Genomic DNA, 22,707 nt, shown 5'->3' with positions numbered 1-22,707 from the left:
CAAGCGATGCAGTATTACATCAGTTTCGGTTCATGCTTACCACCACCACACCCTGACTCCAATTATGTTCTCCAGTCCTAGTAATGAAATCCAGGTATTCCTTCCTGTGCACAATACCTTTATCAGAGTTTTCACTTCTTCTGAGCTTTTCTCCTTTGTATTTCGGGACTGAGTGGAGCCCATCCTGGAAGGCAGGGCAGGCTGACATCAGGCATTGCATGTCATTCAGTCTGATACTGGAGACCTAAGTTCAGCTGCAGACTCTGCCAGAGGCATGCTCTTTGTCTTTGAGTAAATCACTTTGAGCAAGTCTCTCCACACCTCTGTCTCCAGCCTGCTGGCGATACCAAAGGAATGCTGCTGGCGATACCGTAGGAATGCTTCTGGCTTTCATTGTACTGGATAAGTAACATCCAAGGATGCAGAGATAAGGGGAGGCATCTTTTCAACAGAAACATGAGGAATAAGAACAATAAAATGATGGGCAAATCTAGGAATACTGGGATACTTCAGCCCTTCGCTAAATGGGATTATTTACTTGCCATAAGAACAGCTATTCCAGTCCACGATCCTGACACAGAGTAAGGATTCGAGCAAGAGTTTGCCCTCACTTGTTCCCTGGTGCAGCAGGCTTGGAGAATCTCTTACAGTGAACGCTTAGTTTCAGAAAGCCGTGGAACACCTGCCTCTTGCTCAATGGCCAGTAGAAACAGGTTGTCCCAGAGAGAAGGCCATTGCTCTTGACTCTTAGCAAAACATCTCATTAAAATTAGCTTGGCCTGAATTTTGATGTCAGCAGAGTGAAAGGATTCTTACTTTTTAATTTCTCTGCCTAGTTGAGATTCTGAGACCTTAATGATAGAGAAGAACTCCTAGTCTGTACTTAATCCGTCTTCTCCAAGCCAGTGTAGAACTGTACTGGGCAAGGACTGCTCTGCCAGCTTTATCAGCATTCTGCCTTTGTACTTCCTAGGATCGCAGTCCCGAACCTCGGACTGGAACGCGGCACATACTGCCCACAGGACGTTTCCACTGCCATTCACTGCTTCAACACACCCACCCTCCCCCAGCAGCAGCCACCATCCATAATGATGAGGACTGCAGAAATATCTTTTGCTGAACAACAGGAAATATTTACAGCACTTTTACCTTACTTTACACTCTCCACATAAAGAAACAACTCCTTTGTGAATTATTGGAGAGCCACGACCATATACAAAGAACCTTTCAGCCATGTCCATTAGGAGATCACTCCACGGTCTCACTTGTCTCATAGCAGAGCATTCTGGAGTTGTCATTTTGCCAGAGGAGAGACTTACAGGTTAATCTCCGTGTCTCTGATCTCTCCACAGGGTTCTTGCATCATTCCTCATACATCATTCGAGAGTCAAACTTCGTATTTATTCTTTCTTTTTCATCTTACATATTCCAACATCAGCACCTTGCATGAAAACTGCTTATTCAACTCAAAATAAAATGAAAATAAATTAACGAGAGATAAAGAGCTCTTTGATGCAACAACCTTTAATGATTTCTTCCTGGTATATAATTTAGGACAGTGTTTTTCCTGGCTTAATGTTGTAAAGTTTGCATCATAAACAAAAAGCTGATGACTCATAAAACATTATTGCTAATGTATTTTTGAAATTAGCAAGAGACATGTAAAGTATCTTCCTTGTCTACCAGGATTCTTGAAAGGAAACTTCCCTTTGAGAAATTATTCTTGGCACCGATGGCTAGAGTAGCCAGCCTTATGGGAAGAAGAAACAGCGGTGACACCCACTGTGGAAGGTATAAATAGAGTTTCGCGGCAACGGACAACTTGCAGTCTGATTTAATATCAAGCTGTGCATCTTGCTTTGGGCTTCTGCTTGCATTTCCAACTGCCGTCGCCATGAGTTGCAACATTAAGGAGACTATTACTGTGTCTAGCAAAGGCAGGAGCAGTGGTGGCAGCTGTATCATTGGTGGTGGTGGTGGAGCACGGATTGCTTCCTACGGGATAGGCAGTGGCAGAGGTTTTTCTGGAAGGAGTTACTGCGGTGGAGTGAATTATGGAGGGGGACTGAGCGTTGGTAGCTTGGCTGGTGGGAGCTATGGAGGTGGCAACTGCTATGGCAATGGCCTTGGTTTTGGCCTTGGAGGTGGTGTGGTTGTTGGTGGTCTTGGTGGCGACTGTTTGCTTTCATCCTGCGATGAGAAGGTCACCATGCAGAATCTCAATGACCGCCTGGCTTCCTATCTGGACAAGGTGAAGTGCTTGGAGAAGGAAAATGCTGAACTGGAATGCAGAATCAGAGAGTGGTATGCGACACAGGGTCTCTCCTGCGAGCCCCGGGACTACAGCTGCTATTACAAAGAAATCGAAGATCTTCAAAATCAGGTAATCCCCTTTTTCAGTTGTTCCTCCTCCATTTAAAGCTTATTTCTGAATTTGTGTTTAGAACCTACTGCAATTGATAGAGGTAGCTTTGGTGCTGTTAAATGTCTTTGCAAACAGAAATTCTGGCAAGTTCCCCTGTGACATTGCTGAGTGTGGGTGCATATTAAAGCTGCATACTCGTAAAAAGGAAAAGGATGCTTTGTTCCATTGTGTTTTGACTATACACCTATAAATGTGACACTACCAAGTGTGCTCTGAGGAAATGTAGGGGCGTCAGCCCAGTAGGAAGAGCAAAGCAACGAGAACTATAGAACAAGAGCAAAACAAACATAGCAAATGGGGTATCAAATGAAGCATTAGAAATTCCAGGTGAGAGAAGCTGAGTATTTAAACCTGATCGCTGCAGAGGCACAAAGAGCCTGTTACTGGTGTGTCCACAATGAAAGTTATGGCTGATCTTCAGGCTTAAAGATACCTCCCAACTGCCTTCCCTAAAGATCCTCAAGCTTGCAGCCCAGAACACCCCAGCCCGAATGTCAGCTGGGACTTCATGGCTCAAGGAAGTTTCTTGAGGTTCACTTCTTTGTGAAGCATCTTTAGAACTTGCCTTTGGACCCTGAAACTGGGAAGTCAAATCTCACAACTCTTTAACGCCCACCCTCTACAGAGTCAGCCCCTTTACTGACTGTGAGTTAAGGAGGCAAAGCTACCTCCTGCAACTGCTCTGCTCAGGGAAGAAGGTCACTTACGTAAGGAGGTAACAGAAAAAGGAAATTGTGAAGACCTACTACCTAACTGCAATCTAGATACACCTATAGTAGAACAGCAGAGAGAAGTGAGACATCTCTCATGGTCTGCTCTTTTCCAGATTGTCTGCGCAACCATTGATAACAACAAGATCATTCTGGACATCGATAACAGCAGGATGGCTGCTGACGACTTCCGCGTGAAGTGAGTGCCCCTCTGCGCGGACGAACCCCCTCGCCGCCTCCCTACTCCTTCACAGCTCATTTGTGGAGTCTTGGTGCACTAATTACAGAGGCTTCAGACACGTCTGGCTGCAACACCACATTAGGACAGGCTGGAGCGATGAAAGGCATTTTGCTCTTGGTCACCAGCCCTCCCTTAATTAGTGTTCTTGGGTAAAACATTTGGCAACAGCGCTTGTTGGTGAGGGCTGGGGACCCACACTGCAGGGAGCGGTGCGTCGTGGTACAGTCGGGGCATTTCCATCACAGACCAGTGCAGATTGGGATCAGCAAAACAGAAACGAAGCTCTGTCAGTGGTATCAAACTGACAGCGATCAGGAGCAGGAAAAAAATAGATGAGGAAGCAAAGCTTTCACATAACAGGCATTAAGTGCAGTGCAGAGATCTAACGCACAGTGCGTTCTGCTTAGACAACAAAATACAGCGTAGAGCAGGCAGGTGGGAAAGGAGAGCTTTGCATAAACCGAGCACATGAGATGTTACCGTTCTGAATTTCTGCTTTCTCACAAACCAGGTACGAGACGGAGCTGGCCCTTCGCCAGAGCGTGGAGGCTGACATCAACGGCTTACGCCAAGTCCTGGATCAGCTCACTCTCTGCAGGTCTGACCTGGAGGCACAGCTGGAGTCGCTGCGGGAGGAGCTCTGCTGCCTGAAGAAGAACCATGAGGAGGTAGGGCCCTGCCCTTTCCCGAGGAGCACCAAGGCCCTGACACACAACTTTTTGCCTACAAGAATGTGCTTTAAATTTAAAAGTAATGATCCACCACTCTCCCGTCACAGCTTTCCCATCAGACACGTCTGGGGTTCAGCCCTGTCTGCCGCGGTGGCGCGGGAGCTCTGGCGGAGGTGGCTGCTGCTCTTGGGGCCGCGCTGGCACTGGGAGTGCTGGGGGTGGGTGGGCATTGCTGCTGACTCCAGTGGATGAGAAAAGAAATTACCCAGCAGATCTTCTGGGGAAAACACCTGCACCACCTGCCAGGGCTTTACAGCCGCAGCCGGCAGACAGCCCTCGCGGGGAGTGCTGTGCTCAGCCCCACGCTCTGCTCCTCTCTGTTGTCTTTCAAAAGCCAGCGTGCATCAGATCTGCGTTCTGTTTCTAGGAAATGAATTGCCTGAGGAAACAATCGACTGGGGACGTGAGTGTGGAGGTCAATGCCTGCCCTGGACCAGATCTCAGGCAGATCTTGGAGGATTTGAGATGCCAGTATGAAACACTGATAGCGCGCAACCGCAAGGAAGTTGAGGATTGGTACGAATGCAAGGTAAGCAGCACCCACCTGCTGCCAAACAAACTGCCGAGCACGTTTCAGGGCACAGGAGCATTTCAGAAAACAGACATGGAGACAACAAGCAGTTCCTCCTGTGCCATGAAGCCGGAGATGGGCGCTCATTATACCCTGTGCTCCGCAGAAGACACAGGCCTGTCTGACCAGTTTGTTACGTGCCATAAGGCCTTGTGGTGTGTTGTTGGAATGGAGATGTTCCACTTTTTGGATTAAAGGGACTTAATAGCCACAAGGTTAATGTGATTTGCAAAAAGAACACGCAGTTGAAGCCGGCGGTTAACGCCCAGTGCACAGACTCGTCCTACTCACTTTTCTTTTTGCTAGCTACTCACTGTATTCTGCTCCTGTAAAAGCAAGTCCAATTTACACAGATTTTCTCTGAAGCTCTTTCTTCTGCCTTGGCGGTTTTCAGATTGAGGAGGTGAATCGGGAGGTTATTACAAGCGGGCAGGAGGTGGAGACGTGCAACAACCAGGTTACCGAATTGAGACGCCAATTGCAAGCCCTGGAAATCGATCTCCAAGCGCAGCTCAGCCAGGTACGTGGTGAGCTTCCTCACAGCCGTGCCGTGGTTACAGCTGGGTTTCTCAGCATGGCCGCCCGGCCTACCGATCAGCGTGGCGGCAGTGATTAGCTCTGTCACTGATAAACTCCAGGGTGACACTTCAATGAATGTTGTTTCTTTGGTTGTCTTGTTTCTCAGAGAAATAATCTGGAATCCTCGCTGGCTGAGACTGAGTGCCAGTACAACACCCTCCTCGCTGAGCTACAGAATCAGATCACATGCGTGGAGCAGCAGCTGGCTGAAATCAGAGCGGAAATAGAGTGCCAGAACCAAGAATACAAGACCTTACTGGACGTCAAGTGCCGTTTGGAGCAGGAGATTCAGACCTACCGGTGCTTGTTGGAAGGAGGACAGCAGGACCTTATGTATGTAGCTCTAAATGAATAAATGAAAATACCAAGGATCTGTATTATGGACTGGGAATCCGAGATAATATTTTGTGCATTTTAACGCTTTCACTGAGATGAAAAAGTTGTTTTGTGAGTAACTTTACTGTGATGAACATTCAAATCTGAACTAAATAAAACTCCTTGGGATCTGCAAAGCAGAGAAACCAAATCTGTTAACTGCTAGTTACAACATTGCAACTACTGGTATTATGTCAATATGCATAACAATCTCTTTTCTGTGGTAAGATGTGTGAGAACTGTTGAAGTAAGAATTAATTGCAACCCTCTGCATTGCATTTCCAAGCCAAAGGAGAGCACGAATGCAAAGTGACTCTGAAAATGAAAAAATAACACAGTGTAAAATACCCTAGCTCCTATAAAAGACATAGTTTGAGACTTTGTGCCCCTGTCAGTGTCATGTAAAGTTCTAAAATTCCCTATTTCTCTCACCAAATTTATCCCACTAGTCACGGAGGAGGAATCGGAGTAGGAACGGGTGTAGGAGGAGGAGTCATTAGGACAAGTCACACCTATACTACAACCTCGTCTTCCCATTGCCAGCCCCAGGTCGCACCCTGCAAGACTGGAGACATACAAGGTAAGAGCTGCATTGCCACCAAAGGAAAACTTTTTTTTTTCCATTTGTTCCTTTGTAAGAAGACCAGGAGACCACACACTCTCCTAGGACACGGTATTGGTACCTTCTCAGAGAGTGACTACAGGACTGGTACGATCTGTTGCAACGGATCCGAGGGCAGTGCGACACTGGCCGTGTCACTAAGGAACAGGTTTACAGAGAGCGCTGACTGACCCTGGAGCAGCAGAAAGCAAAGGAGAGACACGAGGAAGCAGCAGAACCTAAGAGCAGAAAGCTGGGGAAAAGAGACATAAAGAAAGGCTTTGGAGCAGGAGTAAAGAAGAAGACAGCCAAGCAGAGCTTAGCAAAAGAGTCGGGAAGGAGTGAAGAGCAAATCTACAACTTTCCAAGTGCAAATTCCAATTAAAACACAATTATTCAGGGTATTTCTGGGGTTTCCTGGGTTGTCTGCCATCTGCTCGTTTGAGAGAGTCAGTTCTTGAAACAAGGCCACTACATAGGCCAGAATTCTGTTATTTGACGGGTTTTATCTCTGTTCCAATCAAATAATGCTGCTGTATTTTTTCTGCAGTGACCTGCAGGAGAATTTGTGATTAAAGAGGAATGGACAAGAAGATGACATACAGAGAAACCCACAGATAAAACCAGAACACTCGATGTTCACTGCACGCCTCTATGCAGAGACAGTAGACGTAACTCAGCGATGCTTTGCCATGTATCTCCTGGGGCCTGCTGGGCCACCTTCTTCTCTGTTCTGCTGCTGTTCTGTAATGCTGTAACCTCTAGAAGTTACTTGAGTTAGTCAGGATCACTAATGTACCTGCTGGTGAAAAAATTTCTCTAATAAAACTTCGCTTCTGCCTGATGCAATCAAGAAACCCGTGTCTGGCAACTGAGTTCCTTTAGAGAATCAGGTGCTGATCCACGCACAACGGCCGCCTAAGCTGGTCGGGGTGATGGGCCCCTGGGAACAAAGCTGCTTTGCCAGCGGGAGCCAGGGAACGGCCTCGCTGGCCTTGCGGGTCGCGTCCACCTCCTCGCTGTCAAAGCCTGCGGCACACGTTGCGCGTTCCTGCGTGACCTCCTCCACCACCTACACAGACAGCCTCACCGGGCGGCCGCCCGAGTGCTTCCCGCAGAGCCTAGTGCCTAAATTCACTGCTCAGCAACACAGGAGGAAGTCAGTGGAGAAATACACAGCCTCAGAGGGCCATTCGTGTGTCTTGTGTTAGAGAAGTATCTTAGAACGAGTTGAATCAGCCTCCTGAAGTGCTGAATTAGTTCCATTGACTACAAAGGAAGCTGAAGGTGACGGACTGGCAGTTAACTTCAAATGCTGAAACAGGGCAGATAAAATTCCACCCTTATAGACAGAGGTAAGTATCCTTAAAAAACTAAACATACATTGTAAGGTTTAAGTGGTTGGGCTTGCACTTAAAGCGGGGTTTATGGTTTATGGTTGGACTTGATGCTCCGAAGGGTCTTTTCCAACCTAAATGATTCTATGATTCTATGGAAAGGAGGAGAGCGAGCTCAGTGACAGAGATGAAAACGCAAGCTCAGGACGGTGTACACACACACCGCTGTCGGCTTAGCGGCCAGCCCCGGCGCACAGCCCCAGACGTGCCAGGCACCCCCCGGGAGATGCGCTGGCTGCTGGGGAGCAGCCCGCCCGTCGCACACGTCCGCAGATCCTCCCGACTCTCATCTGGGGGTGTGCGCGTCTCCTGCCCTGCCCTGCCCTGCCGTCGCACGGCCGCCGTGGGAGCAGCGGGGGGGCGAGCGCAGGGCAGCCTGCTGGCCGGGGAGCGGGGCGAGGGGAGGCAGCGACGGGAGGCGGGGCCGCAGAGCGCGGGAGGCGGGGCGCAGCGGCGGGAGGCGGGGCAGCAGAGCGCGGGAGGCGGGGCGCAGCGACGGGAGGCGGGGCAGCAGAGCGCGGGAGGCGGGGCCGCAGAGCGCGGGAGGTGGGGCGCAGCGGTGGGAGGCGGGGCCGCAGAGCGCGGGAGGCTCTGCTGCGTGCCCGGCCCCGCCCGCCGCCGCCGCGCGCGCAGGGCGACCTCTGGCGGCTGCGGCGGGCGCGGGCTCGGCGGGAGCAGCGGGGCCGCGGCCGGGCTCGGGGCCGGCGGGCCCCGGGGGGAGCGGTGTGCCGGGCCGGCGACCCCCGGGGGGTCGGGGAGCGGCGAGGCCGGCCGGCCGCACCCCTTCTCTGCTGCGGGGCCCGCTGTGCCGCGCCGCCCCGGCCGGGCCGGCCCCGGGCAGGTGCCCCGCCGTGCAGAGCCCCGCCCGGGGCCCGGCAGCCCGCCGCTCGCCCCGCCGGGGGAGGGTGCGGGCTCAGCGGCGCGGGCCCGAGCGAGCGGCGGCTTCTCACCGTGCCCCACAGCCTGTGCGCGGGCCCAGCCCTTCTACCGGGCTGCCCGGGAGAACGGGGCGGCACTGGTCGCCTCTCCAGCTCGTACCGGGCCTCCCGCGGAGCGCTGCCTCTGATTTCGCATAAAAAGAGGAGCCGAATAATAAATGACGGCTGCATGCAAATGCTGCTGGTGCCGGAGCGCCGGGAGCCGGGGGAGGTGCGGGGTGCTGCTTGCCGCATCTCTCCGTGAGGCGTCAGCCGCTCTCCACCCGCAGATCCGTGCGGAACGGAACGGCGACCGACCAGCCATCGCTCTCCGGTCCCTGGCCAGCGCTCCCCTGTCCCGGCTCCCGCCTGCCCGGGGGTGCTGGGCGTCCCCGCAGCGGGGGGCTGGGGTCAGGCACTGCGCTGGGAGCGGGGCTCGCGTTGCACCACGAGCCCGGGAGATGCAGAGGAGTTCGGCTGAGACTGCCCGTGGCTAAGGGGAGGCCGCTGGTAGACTCCGCCACAGACGCACCATAGGACGTCGTGCAAATAATGCTGCACGCAAGGGCAGTGCTGCGGGGCACACGGTGACTTCAGTCCGGTAGGACAGGCCGCTGACCCGCAGGAAGACGCGGTGACTGCGTGCGGCGGCGTGGGGAAGCGTTCCCTCCTGCGCTGCCGGCCCCGCGCCCGCCGTGCCCCGCCGTTCAGACACCTTTCGCGTTTCACAAAATGGCGCATTGGGAGGCGCAGGAGGAGGCGGACGCGGCAGGCCCCGCGCCAGGGCCCGCAGCCGCTCTCTAGAGGGCACCCGGCCCTCGCCGAGACTGCCGCAGGGTGCCCAAGGGAGAGGCGGGTGGCAGCGCCCGCTGCCTGGCTCAGCGGCTGCCGACAGCAACAGCCGGACAGAGGAAGCAGGGGCTGCGGCTGCGCTGTGGGCATCCTGCTACCCGCAAACACGGAGCAAGCTCAGTGCCACGTCCTGCTCCCGCTCGCTCGCCTGTACTCGGTGCTCACACCCGCAGTCAGGGTGGCCTGACCCGATCCTGGGGTGTGACCGGGGCAGGGGATGGCGCAGGCTTCCCCCCGCCCCTTCGGAGACCCCAGCTGCGTTCTCCCGCGTGTGAGCGCACAGGACGGACGCGGGCTGCACCTCTCCGCACCGCGCTGCTGCTGCCTGCGCGTTTCGCCAGCGGCACTGGCCTGCTTTGCGTCCTGTCGGTAGGCAGGAGCGCAGCGAAACGCGGCTCTCCGCAGGGCTGTGGCTGTGTTCCAGTGACCCTCTGCTGACGAGGGTCTTGCCAGTGAAGCAGCGCGAGCTGAGACCCCAAAGCGACACCTGCGCAAGGGGCTGTTGGGACCCAGCGTGGCAAAGTTCCCCAGCAAAGGGTTTGTACTCTCAAAGTCTCTTACAGCTCTGACTCACCTAATTACTGTTCTTATCATAATTGCCATCGTTCCACGGGGTGGTGGATCTCTGGAAGGTGCCCTTTATTGTTTCGTCAGTACTGTCCCTGCAGTAACGAATGAGTAACACCTCAAGTATACTGTATGCAAGGATTATTGATTTCCCAAAAGGAGAGGTGTTTGCTGGGTTGGATGCCAGCGCGTACCCGTCCGTGGCGGGCAGCAGATCCCCGCCCAGGGCCGCAGCCCAGTAACTGCCAGGTGGGCCAACGTGCTGTGTTAGGGCCATCGGACGCAGCAAGGAGGATGCGTCCCAGGGATACTCCCCGCGCCCGCACATCTCGGCGTGTGGGCAGGGGCCAGGACTTACACCCTGCCTTGCAGAAGAGAGCAGGAGAGGTGGGGACTTACTCCCTCACTTCAAAACAGATATTCTACAAATCTTCACTTAAAAAAAGCCTAAGTATGTTTTGGCATGCAGGGAGTGATCATAGGCAGACGGTTTATGCAGAATTTCACTCTAAAAATACTCTCCTTTATTTTATTAGATGTGGCCATAAATAGACCTAGGAAGAAGGAACAGAATGAACAACGCACCCTGTGTGCTGTTCCACTGAGGAATGCTAGAAGTGCTGGAGGATGCCGGGGCTGGGCACCGGGGGCTGGTGACAGTTGTCCCAGCTGCTGGGGGACAAACTGACGCTCCCCGGCTGAGTGTCCCACTGCTGGGAGAAGAATGGGGCACGGATTTTTGACACAACTATTTCTAATTACAAAAATGCATTTAGAGAAAATGAAAATAATTGGTACTGACAACGTTTTCAACCCCAAATACTTCTGGGTGGAACTGCAGCCAGGCACCAATAGCTGAGTCAGTGGGGAAGAAAGATTCCAACGCACACTGTGCCCTCGTTACAACTGGGAATCGTTAGGTGGGAATGACTTTTTGTTTAGAACTCTCAGTTAATGCACTACTAAGATAATAAACATGATTGAGCCCTGATATGTTTCAACTAAACTGAATCAAATGCTGTCAGATATTTCAGTTTTCAAACATCAAGCTTTTTATCAGGATAAGAAAAAAACTCCTTGCCATTTGAATTTTAGTGGAGAGGAGAACAGATTCATGCTAAGCGTTAGGCAGCTGAGCCTCGACGGAAGGGAGAGCAGCACACGTCCTCAGAACAAGAGCAGTGTCCTCCCTCCAACCCAGCCAGACTTCAGGGACGGGGTTTCTTCTTCACTACGAGGAAATACCGTTCTATGGGATTATCTGGTGTTAATAAAATTGCATGATGATTATATAATGGAAGTCAGTTTATAATGTATAATTATGAGTCATGTTCCCCAGACAGACCTTCCACAGTTTTCCTCTGTGTAGCAACATAAGCAAATTGAGTTTTCCTGATGACCTGCCCAGAGGTAGGAAGGATGGAGGAGGGTTCACCACCCCCGAGGCACAGGGAAGGTGGGTAACCGTCCGGCCGCAGCCCCGCAGATGTCCTCAGCAGCCTCAGCAGCTTCCCCCTCGGACGTCACCCCAAAGGAGTTGGAAATGCAGAGCTCAGAGCGGGTGCTGCCGCGGGAGCTGTGTGCTCAGCCCTCACACCCAGCCCCGTGCCACCCCCCAGCCCTTTCAGCCCCAGCCCTTACTGCTGCCACACACCCCGGAGGAGAAGGCTTCGCTCTCTCCCAGCCTCTGCTCGCAGCCAACGCACGCCTGTGTGCTGCCGAGCACGCCATAATTCTGCCATTTAAGTGCACGGGATGGATTCATGCCCACACTGGGTGAGCCTTTCAGGCTTGAACCGTCCACCATGCTCTTCCGGGCAGAGCTCGGAACAGTTTCCTCACAGGAAAAGGGAAGAGGCCTCGCTGCAAACACCTACGGTGTCATCCACCCCCAAGGCATCTTCCTCCTCCTCCTCCTCCTCCACCCCCTTCTGTTTTGGCGGTGACCTGGAGCTGTCAGTCCATGCGCAAGGGCAGGTTTTCCTGAACGCCACTGAGCTCCCAGCTTGGAAGGGACGTGGTGGCTCTATGCTCTCTCCTCTAGTTATGCCCAGTCCAGAAAACCACAAACGAGCTGTTTCACAACAAGTCCCATGTTGTAAATCACACTCGTTTTTTTGTACCAGTGCGACAGGCACAAATGGTCACAGGCCAAGGACAGCAGGGCCGAGGACGCCCAGCACAGGGTCTGCAGGAGACGGTGACCGGTGATAAATGCAGACTCCTGCCTCGCCGCAGTGCTCAGCCTCGCCCTCGGCACAGCCGCAGCGGCCTCTCAGCCCCCCCTTGTTGCAGCAGCTGAAGTTTTCGCAGCTTTCTTCATTCGCCCGTGCCTGAGAACGGCCCTCGGCGTGGCTGGAAGATACGTCAGTGCCTGTTTCCAGCATCGGCGAGCCCCCTGAGGCGGGCAGCTAGCGGAAGGGTCATTCAGACGCTCGGCTGGTTGTAAGCATCGCATCGTGGAGGGACGCCAGGCAGTCTCGAGTCCAGGCAGCGCCAGAGGAAGCCTTCGCAAGGCACCGCAGGGTGTGATGGCAACGGGCACGCCAACACCGACTGAGGGTGGACGTGCCTTGATGTGTTTGTGGAGCGGCAGCTTGATGCTGCAATAAGCAGCACCAGCCCGAGATTTCGTAACGTATCTCCCATTTCGGAGGTACTGCTGGGGTTCTTGCAGTCCCTGCCGAGTTTATTGAAATCTCTCTTCTGCTAAGGTTTTCCCAGCCCTCCAGGTTCTCTTCTGCAGCATTTTGTCTAGAATTTGCTGGAAACATCATCTAAGATCATCTAGTTAGATCAGGATGCTTGCAAATGCCTGGACAATCCTATGAGGCATAACTGCAGAGAAAACGACTATCTTGTACAACAGCTTCCATCTTACAGCAAACTTTGAAATAAAACATTCCTTTCAGAAGCCATTTGTTCTGTAACTTCTGTCTCTGATCCTGCCAGTCATTGCCGTCAGGCTTCTTCAGTTTTAAGGAGCTAATCTTCACTCTCAAGGTATGCTGTTGCCTGCTTGAATTCTAGGGAAAAAATGGCAGGAAATCGTCCTTTCATGTATTAAACATGAAGCTGTGAAGTGTGTTGCACACGAGCATCCGCACTGATGTTTAAACTATCCAAATATGTTATTTTTGTGAACAGAAGACATGAAGCTTCGTCCACCTGAAAGGAACCACTCATACAAAAGATGTAATAAACATCTTCCCGGAAAAGAATCCCAACCAAAACCTTACCCGTCTGCAGAACTGTACAGCCCAACACAGAAGCATGGCCATGTCCTTATAACATGGTGTCAGCAGCTGGAAGCCAACGGTCAAACAGAATGTAACCTAATAGTTTCATGAGCCAAAGCAGCTGTTAGTATAGAAGATAATTTTGTGCACTTCAGGAAAAAAGGATTTCTCACTGGCACAAGCTAAAATTATGCCTTAGACTCCACTACGTTTTGTAGTGAACCATTTCAATTTCTGCGAGTCTGAGAAGGCCTCACTTCCTCGGACATTTCAGAAATGAAGAACAGCAGAAGATGAAACTTTAGGTGTGTCCTACTGTGTGGGCGAGGGTGTGCTGGGAGAGGCTTTTATAAAAAGATGTTTCCACAAACACTTGCTGTAAGCCATAACAAACAAACCTCTAAATTAGCACCAACCAACATCACGAAGGCTGAGCGAGAAGAGAGCACCATCCCGGATCAGTAGAGGCAGTTGGGTATCACGCAGCTGGTTCGGCCTGCGACGCGCGCCAGCAGCAGAGAGCGTTTTGCTGGAGCAGGACGGGCGGAGGCCGTCAGGAGGGACGTTTCCAATGTCGGAGGCGCAGGTCGCTGTAAGGGCTCAGCAGACGGATGCTCAGCTGAACAATCCACTGCTGTGTATTTGAAAAAGACACAACCTTAAAAGAAGATGCAAGATAGCAAATATCTCCTACTTTTGGTCATGCTGTGTCCATGAACGGAAAACAAAACTGAAGGGAAAATGCTATTTTAGTGTACAGATCATTGACTTAATTCCAAAAGCAGAACTTAACCTTTCTCCTCCGAGTAAGTATGTTTGTATTTGCACCATCCTGACTGAAATTTGGAACTCCCTTCGGGAGTGAGAACATTACTTTGCACATTCACAGACAAGTTCAGGGACACTGGCCCGGAGCCGGGATGCTTTCCCAGGTCTCTCGACCATCCTGTAACCACATTTGGTTGGAGCACATGAAGAGTTCTTCCCTGCAACAGCCTGTTACACTTCCATTCCTCACAGTCTTACACAGAGCTAATTTCCAGTTGTTGTCATACAATTTTTCACAATTAAATTGTCATTTATAAAACATAATTGTAGATATATGTTTGGAATAAATTGCTGACACGTATGATATTTGCCAATGTTCACTAAGTTTTTATGAGAAATTACAAGGATGTCAGAGGGTGGGTTCAGTGTACCTGCAAGATACATCCTGCAGTATGTTTTCAAAAGGCACAGAGCAATAAAGGACTAAAAATAAGGATCATACAGCATAAACCAGAACCTCTTAAAATATCACTTAAGTATAAAAAAATCAGCTGGGATTCCTTGACAAGTATCTAAAAGCGGAAAGAGCATGAGGAACAATTACGTTAAAGAGAGATAGTAGCATTCATTACTGTCCCATATTAGGAGTTTATTGTTGTGCTGAGAGATGTGAACAGGATGAGGTGAGTGGGATGAGTTTAATTCAGATGACTGTAAGTCAGTGGACTAGATCACAGGAAAGATCTACCTAATTCAGAGCCACCCAATAGAAATTACATGTTTTGTATTAATAAACAAACGGTCATGAGCACTCTGAGTATGGGTTAGCTTCCTGACACTGTCAAACATCTCCCTTTGGCAAATTACCCTTGCCGTAAAAACTACGGCTTGCAAATGCACGTGCAAAGAAGGTACTCCCTGCGACGGCGACACCCACTGTCGCAGGTATAAATGGAGACCAGGCAGGGCTGGATTTGGAGCTATGATTCCAGAACAACTGTAAGACCAGCTTTGAGTTTTAACCGGAATCATTCGCTGCTGCCACGATGAGCTGTGGCTCCAAGCAGACCTCCAAGAGCTGCCGGCGAGGGAGCGGTGGTGGCAGTGCTAGTGGTGGGGGTGGAGGGAGCAGTACGTGTGGCTCTGCCTCCTCCAGAAGAATCACTGCTAGGACAAGCAGTGGCAGCAGGATTTCTGGCAGCAGTTGTGGTGGAGGAAGTTCCAGGAGCAGCTATGGTGGGGGAGCCAGCTGTGGTAGTCACGGAAAGATCAGGCACAGTGGTTACAGAGGAGGAATGAGCAGCGGTAGTTGTGGAGGAGGAATGAGCGGTGGTTATTATGGAGGGGGAATGAGTGGTGGTGGTTGTGGAAGGGGGATGAGTGGTGGTGGTGTTTGTGGAAGGGGGATGAATGGTGGTGGTTATGGAAGGGGGATGAGTGGTGGTGGTCACAGAGGGGGAATGGGCTGTGGCAGCATGGGAGCAGGCTTTGGATCAGGTGGGAGTGGATTTGGTGGTGGTTACGGAGGAAGCTTTGGTGGAGGTGGTGCTGGTTTCAGTGGTGGCAGCTTTGGCAGTGGCTTTCATGGCGGGAATGTGGGAATTCTCTCCAATGATGAAAAGCTGACCATGCAGAGCCTTAATGAACGGCTGGCTTCTTACCTGGATGTGGTCAGAAATTTGGAAATGGAAAATGTTCAGCTTGAACGATTAATCAGGGAGTGGTACCAGAAGCAAGGTCCTACTGGTACAAAGGATTACAGCCACTATTATGGAAAAATTGAAGACCTTCAAAATCAGGTAGGATGTTCTTTGTCAGAGAAGTTTAAGCATTGACAGACTTCTTGTGATTAAGTAAAATGTTTGAGGCATGGATAGTTCTAAACGCACTAAGTGCCTCTCTGAAAGTGCCTCTTGCGCTCGAAATTCTGCCTTCTGTGCATGCATCCAACTGTCTCCAACTAGAGGTGGAGAAACAATGCACATCCCTACAGCACACCCCAGAGTTGGCAGTGACTGCAGACGCTCAGGACGCCTGGGGTGGATTTCAGAGCACAGGAAAAATGGTAACAGTTACCCTCTGGGATGTGCAGTGTCTGAGATTTGAGTGCAGGCTTTGGCCCGCGGGCATGGAAGGGGAGACAGAGCTGTGGTGGTGACACCAAGCCTCTTGACAGCACTCTGGCACTCACAAAAGAGTTTTTGCCACGCTGATGCTATTTTCACAGAGGTACCTCTTTGTTTTGCACTGTAGGTGACTTTTCTAGACCTCTGTATGTAGGAAATGCTGTTCCTCTCAGACACTTGGGAATTATAACAAGAAGATCCCGTTCATGTTTCTGTCCCTTGTGCAAACCTGAGAGATTCACAGGGAAATTTTTCCTTGGCATTTTGTCTTCTCTTCTAGCTTGTGACTGCGGCTGTGGAAACCAACAGGGTACTTTTGGATCTGGATAACACGAGGATGACTGCAGAAGACTTCAGGATGAAGTAAATACATATTCCTCTTTTGCAGGCACTGACTTCCTTTCTCCTGCTTTTCTCAACTTAGTTTCATAAATTCATTCCATAAACAAATATCAGTCCACGGAGACTAGGGTTCCTCCCGGTTCCATGGCAGCACAGCTGGAATAATTTGTAAGGCTTCAAAATTCTTGATTATTTCTGTAATGATCTTCAGTGGGGATACTCCCTATGGCTGTGGAGTCAAACCTTAAAAAAGCTTTACTTTTAAGGAAGGAAAAATTGTGATTATCTCTCACTGAAAATCAGATGAAACACGGATGAAACCTGCACAAAGTCTACAGTAAGAAGAGATCACGAAAAAGACCACAGAATACATTTTAATATTAAAGTTTAATATTAATATTAAACTTTAGTACTGTCTGCTGATTTCATAATTCTGCTGGTTGAGAGATGCTATGTGCTAGAAGGTACAGAAACAAAAGCAGACACTGAGATACTGAAATACGTGAACTTTTTCATAAATAACGTCAGTAGGAGAAGGACTGAGAACCCCAGACCAGGGCTGACCTTTCTGCACTGTCCTTGGCGCAGGTACGAGACCGAGTACGGTCTCCGGCAGAATGTGGAGGCGGACATTAATAGCCTGCGACCCTTGTTGGATAATCTGACTCTGAGCAGGTCTGACCTGGAAATGCAAATTGAGTCTCTACGGGAGGAGATGATTGACCTCAAGAAGAACCATGAGGAGGTAAGAGCCAACTCCTTGAAACGCAGACTGCAGAGGAAAACAAGAACACTTACAGTATGGGAAACGTGGGGAGGTTTCACCAGGAACATCCTCCTCCCTGCTCATCTAAGGTGCGGCAGAGCGGCAAGGGGCTTCCCGAGCCAGGCTGCCCGCCAGGCCCAGGCTGGTCCAGGGCACCTCTGAGCACGGTCCCGCAAAAGGCCAAATAATTGCAAGAAGGAAAAACCAGCAACATACATATATATGTTGTTGAAAGGATCCAGGATGGTTTATGGTGTCAGGGCAAGTTAACTGTCTTCAAAACTCTTTCGCAAAGCAATCTCACCATTTTTGTGTATTTGCCTTGGGTTTTCTCTGCAGGAAATGAAATCACTGCAAACACAGTCCAGTGGTGATGTGAATGTGGAGGTGAATGCTGCTCCAGGAGAGGATCTGATGAAAAAACTGAATGATATGAGACAGGAATATGAAAATATTATTCAGAAAAACCGCGAAGAGGTTGAAAGGTGGTTTGAAAGCAAGGTAAATGATTACCATTTGAATGTTCACATTACAAAAGAAACCAATACCAACTTTTGGTAAGAATTTGCTGTAGATGAATGCTAACATCCGCTGCTTTTAGGATATAATGGTGGAATCTCTTTGATTAAAATAAAGGAAATCACAAGTGGGCTTGAACTGCACTGGAGAGCCATACAAGCAAGTTTAAACAGCCCCCATATTACAAACGGCCCTGCTTCAACTTGAGTTGCCAGATGCTTCCATGACAAACTACCATGCTGACTTTATTAGTAAAACTAAAAATCTCCAATTCTGTGTATGAATTTTGCAGATGGAGGAAGTGAGTCAACAAGTCCACTCCAGTGGCCAGGAAGTGGAATCAAGCAACCAACAGATCTCTGTGCTGAGACGGGACTACCAGGGCCTGGAGATTGAGCTGCAGTCGCAAATCAGCATGGTAGGTAACGATTGCTTCTGACCCTCTGATATGCAAAGAACACGCGGGTTGCTGGAATGACAGGAGATCAGCTACAGCTAGCACTTCATTTAATGAAGAGGCTTGGTGCATCTGACACCGTGTAAAATTTTTCTCATTATTTTGGGCATAAGAACGACCTAACCCTGCCACATTCCCGTAACGCTGTATTTTTTCTTTCATTCTCAGTTACAGTCTTTGCAATCCAACTTGGAAGACACAGAACGTCGCTACAGCCTGCAGCTGCAGCAGATCCAGAACATGATCAGCCCCTTGGAGGAGGAGCTGGCCAGCATCCGCTGTGAGATAGAGAGTCAGAACCAGGAGTACAAGATGCTCCTGGGCATCAAGACCCGCCTGGAACAGGAGATCGCTCAGTACCGCGCACTGCTTGAGGAAGGACAGCATGATATAAGGTATGTGCATTCGGATTAATTAACATGCCATCTGAGCAAACAGTTGAAGAGGAAAGTAGCAACATTTATGTTAGGAACTAGTGCAACTGATTCATCATCAACATTGTACTACGGAAGCTAAATCTTAGCTGGCAGTGTACAAAGCCAGATGATTCTACACTTATGTGAACTGGACAAAAACATTTAGAAAAGTATTGAGAACTGTAATATGCCATTTCTTCTCCTGAGTACAAGCAGAAGGTACAGTTATATATGAAAATGAAAGCTAAGCAAGAAAATAACTGTCTCTTACAAATACTCAGGATACGTATTTTGAAAGATATCTAAAGCCATTCATTATCTTTCTTTTTCTTCTTCTGCGCAGATCAGTTAATTTGTCCTTAATTCGGATAGTTTAACACCAGTTCTCTAGAACATGTTTCGCACAATAGAACTTTCTCAGTCATATGAGGAGCTTGGAGGGAGTCAGCAAGCAGCCTCGGCACTGCCAGTAGGATACCAGACACTAGTCATGTTGCTATAAATTTTACAAATACGTGCCCTTTCCTCCTCACAGCACTTCGCAGGGAGGAGCTGGCGGGGGATCTTCAGGAGGAGGAGGTCATGGAGGAACTAGCTGGTCTTCTGGAAGAGGCAGTAGTGGAGGAGGAAGTAGCTGGTCCTCAGGTGGAGGAAGCATTGGAAGATCCTATGGAAGAACTTGCTCTTCTGGAGGTGGAGGAGGATGGAGCGGAGGAAGAACAGAAGGTGGAGCCTGTGGTAAAACTTCAGGTGGAGGAGGTGGCAGCGGTGGAGGAGGAGGGGGCAAATCCTGCCTCTCCCACTCTTCATCTTCCCAGTCCCAGTCTGGCAACTCTTGTGAAAGCCAAGGTAAAAATTAGAAAAAGAGAGTACATCCTTCCATTAACTTTCTTCTCTGAATAGCGGGAAAGGATATGACAACTTCCTTCCTCATCTGCAAATCTGGAGACATTTTTGCTGTTTTTTCCCAATCTTGTTTAAGTCCACTCTGACATTTGTTCTTATACAGTAACGTAGCAACATGGCAGTATTTTCTCAAGTGACTCAAATGAAGGGGATGTTGTGAAGAGTTGTATCAGAGGACACGTAGAAAGGGGAAATGAAGGAAGAAAAGGAAAAATAATGCCAATCCCAAGCATGCAGGGAACCAGAGAAGTCAGTAGTTTCAGAACGAAGCTAAATGTTAGAAACATAACTGGTATTAAGGGGGCAAAATGGTTAAAGCAGGATAAGACAGTTGGCACACTCGTGACATTTAAAATATAAAGGGTATTAGCTGCAAAATCCTGAAGTTTCAAAAGATTGGAAGTGACCAAAAGGTCTTTTCCATGTCTGATTTCATGGCTGTGATTCCAGGAGGTGCTGAAAACCTGAAGCTCTGCCTGGAAGGGAACAGAACATTGGAGAGAGGAGCAACAATGGAGGAAGTGTCTGAAGCCATCAGAACGATGAGATTGGGTAAGGCTCCAGGTCCTGACAGCATCTCAGACAAATGCCTGAAAATGTTGACAATGAACAGAAAGTTATAATTTTTAGAAAGATTCTCTTCTGCTTCTGATTTTTTAAAAAAAAGATGGGAAATGATCCCGCTTTGAGGCTTCCATTTATTTTCTCTTATCAAGGAAGTGATAGGGATATTCATCTTACTTAAAAATGTAGTGTATCACACAAACTTGCTGTTTTCCATCACAGACTGACAGTTGGGCACGAAAGCATTGCCTAGAGACCAAAAGGCCTGAAGCCGTTAATATAGCAAGTAAGAATACTGTACACAGACTGGCTGGATGCTGCCAACAAAGGCAGTGCATTCAGAAGGCTTTTGTGTAATGAATAAGATTTTTTGGTAAGATTTGGTGTAGATGAGATCTAGTTTTTAAAAATTTAATAGGCTTTGCAAACTCCTCTGTGAAAATTTACTGCTTTGATCAAACATCCTATCTGACTTGCAACAGCCCTATGTATACTAACGTTTGGTAGGCAAGAATAAAACATACCATGTGCCGTCCTACTTGAACTTGTTAAGAGTAGCCGTAAATACCCATACACACATAAATACAGATTCTAAGTTCATCTGTGTTTGATTTATACTGCTACAGCCACTCTAAATTTAAGGAGTGATTTACACTTACTCAGCTGAGAATAGAAGCAGGTCCCTGTATTTAATATGATAAAGCCGCAAACACACATGCTTGTACAAATATTAAGTCTGACACTGTTCAAACCTTTCCAGAATGCTGGGAAAAAAATCTAGTCCACTGAGAACAGCACAGTCTGTAATTATGAAGTGACAAAAAGATTACAAATGCAGAATGAGATAACGCTTGTTCAAAGAAATTCTTGCTTCCCTTCATCTTTCAACAGGGAGTTTTAGAAAGTCTGAGGACTGATTGGCAAACCCAGCGCCTTCTGCTGCAGGACCTCACCAGTGGGCCTTTGGACCAAGCAAGAACGTACCGAGCATGTCCGATCATGCCTCTGCGCAGAGCAAGAGCAAACGCTTGTTCAAATTACTCAACACTGCTGGCTCCAGGGGCTCATCAGAACTCTCTGCATGGCCTGCCTGCTTCTTGCATCTGAATTTCTGCATCTAATCACTGTTACCTGAGTTAATCTCTACCGTGATTTGTATTCTTGTGGGGAAAAAAAAGAAAAAAACAAACAAAAAATGCTAATAAATCTTTGCTTCTCTTTGCTGCAACCAGAAAGTCATGTCTGGGAGAAATTTCTTTTAACAGACATTTTTGCTTGAATCAGTTACAAATATCAAGCCCTACCTGTGGAATACACAAGACAGGTCAGATTATGCACAAGACCCAAAAGTTTGCGGTGACATTAACCATTGAAGATGAACTGGGCAAAACTTTGAAGAACAGACGACAAGGTACAATGCTCTGGTAGTCCCTGCAATGGGAAAACTAACAGTCAAAACCCCTACTCGTTTCTGCTATGAACTTCTAGCAGGGAAAGAGAGGGTTGGTTTGAGGAACTGTCTATTCCCTAGAAAGCCTCTTAAAAATCTTCCTAAGGAGTCACTAAAATGCATTATGAAACATTTTTATCATGGAATTTGAAGATGGAAATTTTCAGCTCCCAGTGCCAAAACACCCCTGAGTGCAGAAGTCCAGTCATCTACAATTAATTACCCCAGATTAACACATCCCGAGTGCTTGGGCACACATTGGATAACAAGTGGATAAAAGATCAGTAATAGGATATCCCTACTTTGTCACAGTAGTTATCTGTACTGTAAAATAAATCCATAAAGCTGGAGTATGAACCCAACTGCACGCATATGGTCTTACAGAAGAAGAAATTCACAGGCTAGTTCTACTGCCCATGCCCACGCCTTGCTGCCCGGGGCTGCACCATACCTGGCCTCTTCTATGCATTTCCACTTCAGGGCATTTCTCCTAAGTATGGACAGGTATACGTTTTACAAAGAAGAATGGCAAATTATTTGTATTTAGGATGTGATTTTACCAAGCCCAGTGGTAGTTTGAGAGAAAAAAAGAAAAAAGATATCCGAGAGAAAAAAAGAAAAAAGATATCCAAGAGAAAAGATTCCCAAACCAATATTAAGGGTTGCCTACAGATCCCAGAGTAGAGGGACTGCTCACAGCGATAAGGGTGCAAACGCCCAAAGAGACAGAGACTGAACGTCCTCTCTTTGCTTTAATGACAGCCGTATTTCCCCCCTTTATGCCCTGGAGGGGTGCCAATGGCCAGAGGGGCTTTGCCCGCTCCCCCCTGCTGTATCCCGTACAGCGCTTTTCATTCCTGTTGAGGCTAATTAAAGTGTGGGGTCTGCGTGAGCAGAACTTCTATGGGCTGAATTGCTGAAACGAACTATTTGGGGAATTCCGCTTGAAAATAATTCAGAGAGCTTCTCACATGACACCTGTGCGCCCAAATATTCCTTATCCCTCGCACCCCTCAGCTCACCTCCTTAGACACAAACAAGGGAAACCAGATGGGAGTATCACTGCTGTAAGTGTTTCTCTCTCAGTTTTAAGGTCATGAGTTTTGTTTTTCGCTCTGAGGAAGGCATCACCCACGGGAGAAGGTTGAGAAACACAGACTGAGTGGGAGACCGTGGGAATGGGAATCC

General features: G+C 49.1%; 2 protein-coding genes across 3 annotated transcripts; both read left to right on the top strand.

The window, feature by feature from the left end:
* The first annotated feature begins 1,894 nt into the window (after positions 1–1,894).
* On the top strand, positions 1,895–6,863 carry LOC104336131 (keratin, type I cytoskeletal 19). The gene is made up of 8 exons (XM_009941943.2): positions 1,895–2,383; positions 3,252–3,334; positions 3,888–4,044; positions 4,475–4,636; positions 5,073–5,198; positions 5,364–5,590; positions 6,082–6,212; positions 6,784–6,863. The coding sequence occupies exons 1-8, from the start codon at positions 1,895–1,897 to the stop codon at positions 6,807–6,809; spliced, it is 1,401 nt and encodes a 466-aa protein (XP_009940245.1). The 3' UTR covers positions 6,810–6,863.
* An 8,156-nt stretch (positions 6,864–15,019) lies between these two features.
* LOC104336134 (keratin, type I cytoskeletal 19) lies at positions 15,020–21,230 on the top strand. Of its 2 annotated transcripts, none has more exons than XM_075443381.1 (10): positions 15,020–15,326; positions 15,429–15,772; positions 16,380–16,462; positions 17,030–17,186; positions 17,547–17,708; positions 18,019–18,144; positions 18,352–18,578; positions 19,135–19,448; positions 19,956–20,057; positions 20,961–21,230. In XM_075443381.1, the coding sequence occupies exons 1-10, from the start codon at positions 15,020–15,022 to the stop codon at positions 20,984–20,986; spliced, it is 1,848 nt and encodes a 615-aa protein (XP_075299496.1). In that variant the 3' UTR covers positions 20,987–21,230. The 2 variants fall into 2 exon arrangements, with proteins under 2 accessions (XP_075299496.1, XP_075299495.1); XM_075443380.1 differs by having other exon boundaries at positions 15,020–15,392; positions 15,471–15,772.
* Positions 21,231–22,707: the final 1,477 nt, after the last annotated feature.

This window comes from Opisthocomus hoazin, chromosome 26 (assembly GCF_030867145.1).
Source record: "Opisthocomus hoazin isolate bOpiHoa1 chromosome 26, bOpiHoa1.hap1, whole genome shotgun sequence".
Lineage (NCBI taxonomy): Eukaryota > Metazoa > Chordata > Aves > Opisthocomiformes > Opisthocomidae > Opisthocomus > Opisthocomus hoazin.
Note: the sequence above shows the minus strand (reverse complement) of the source record. Positions and strands in the feature narration are given on the sequence as shown.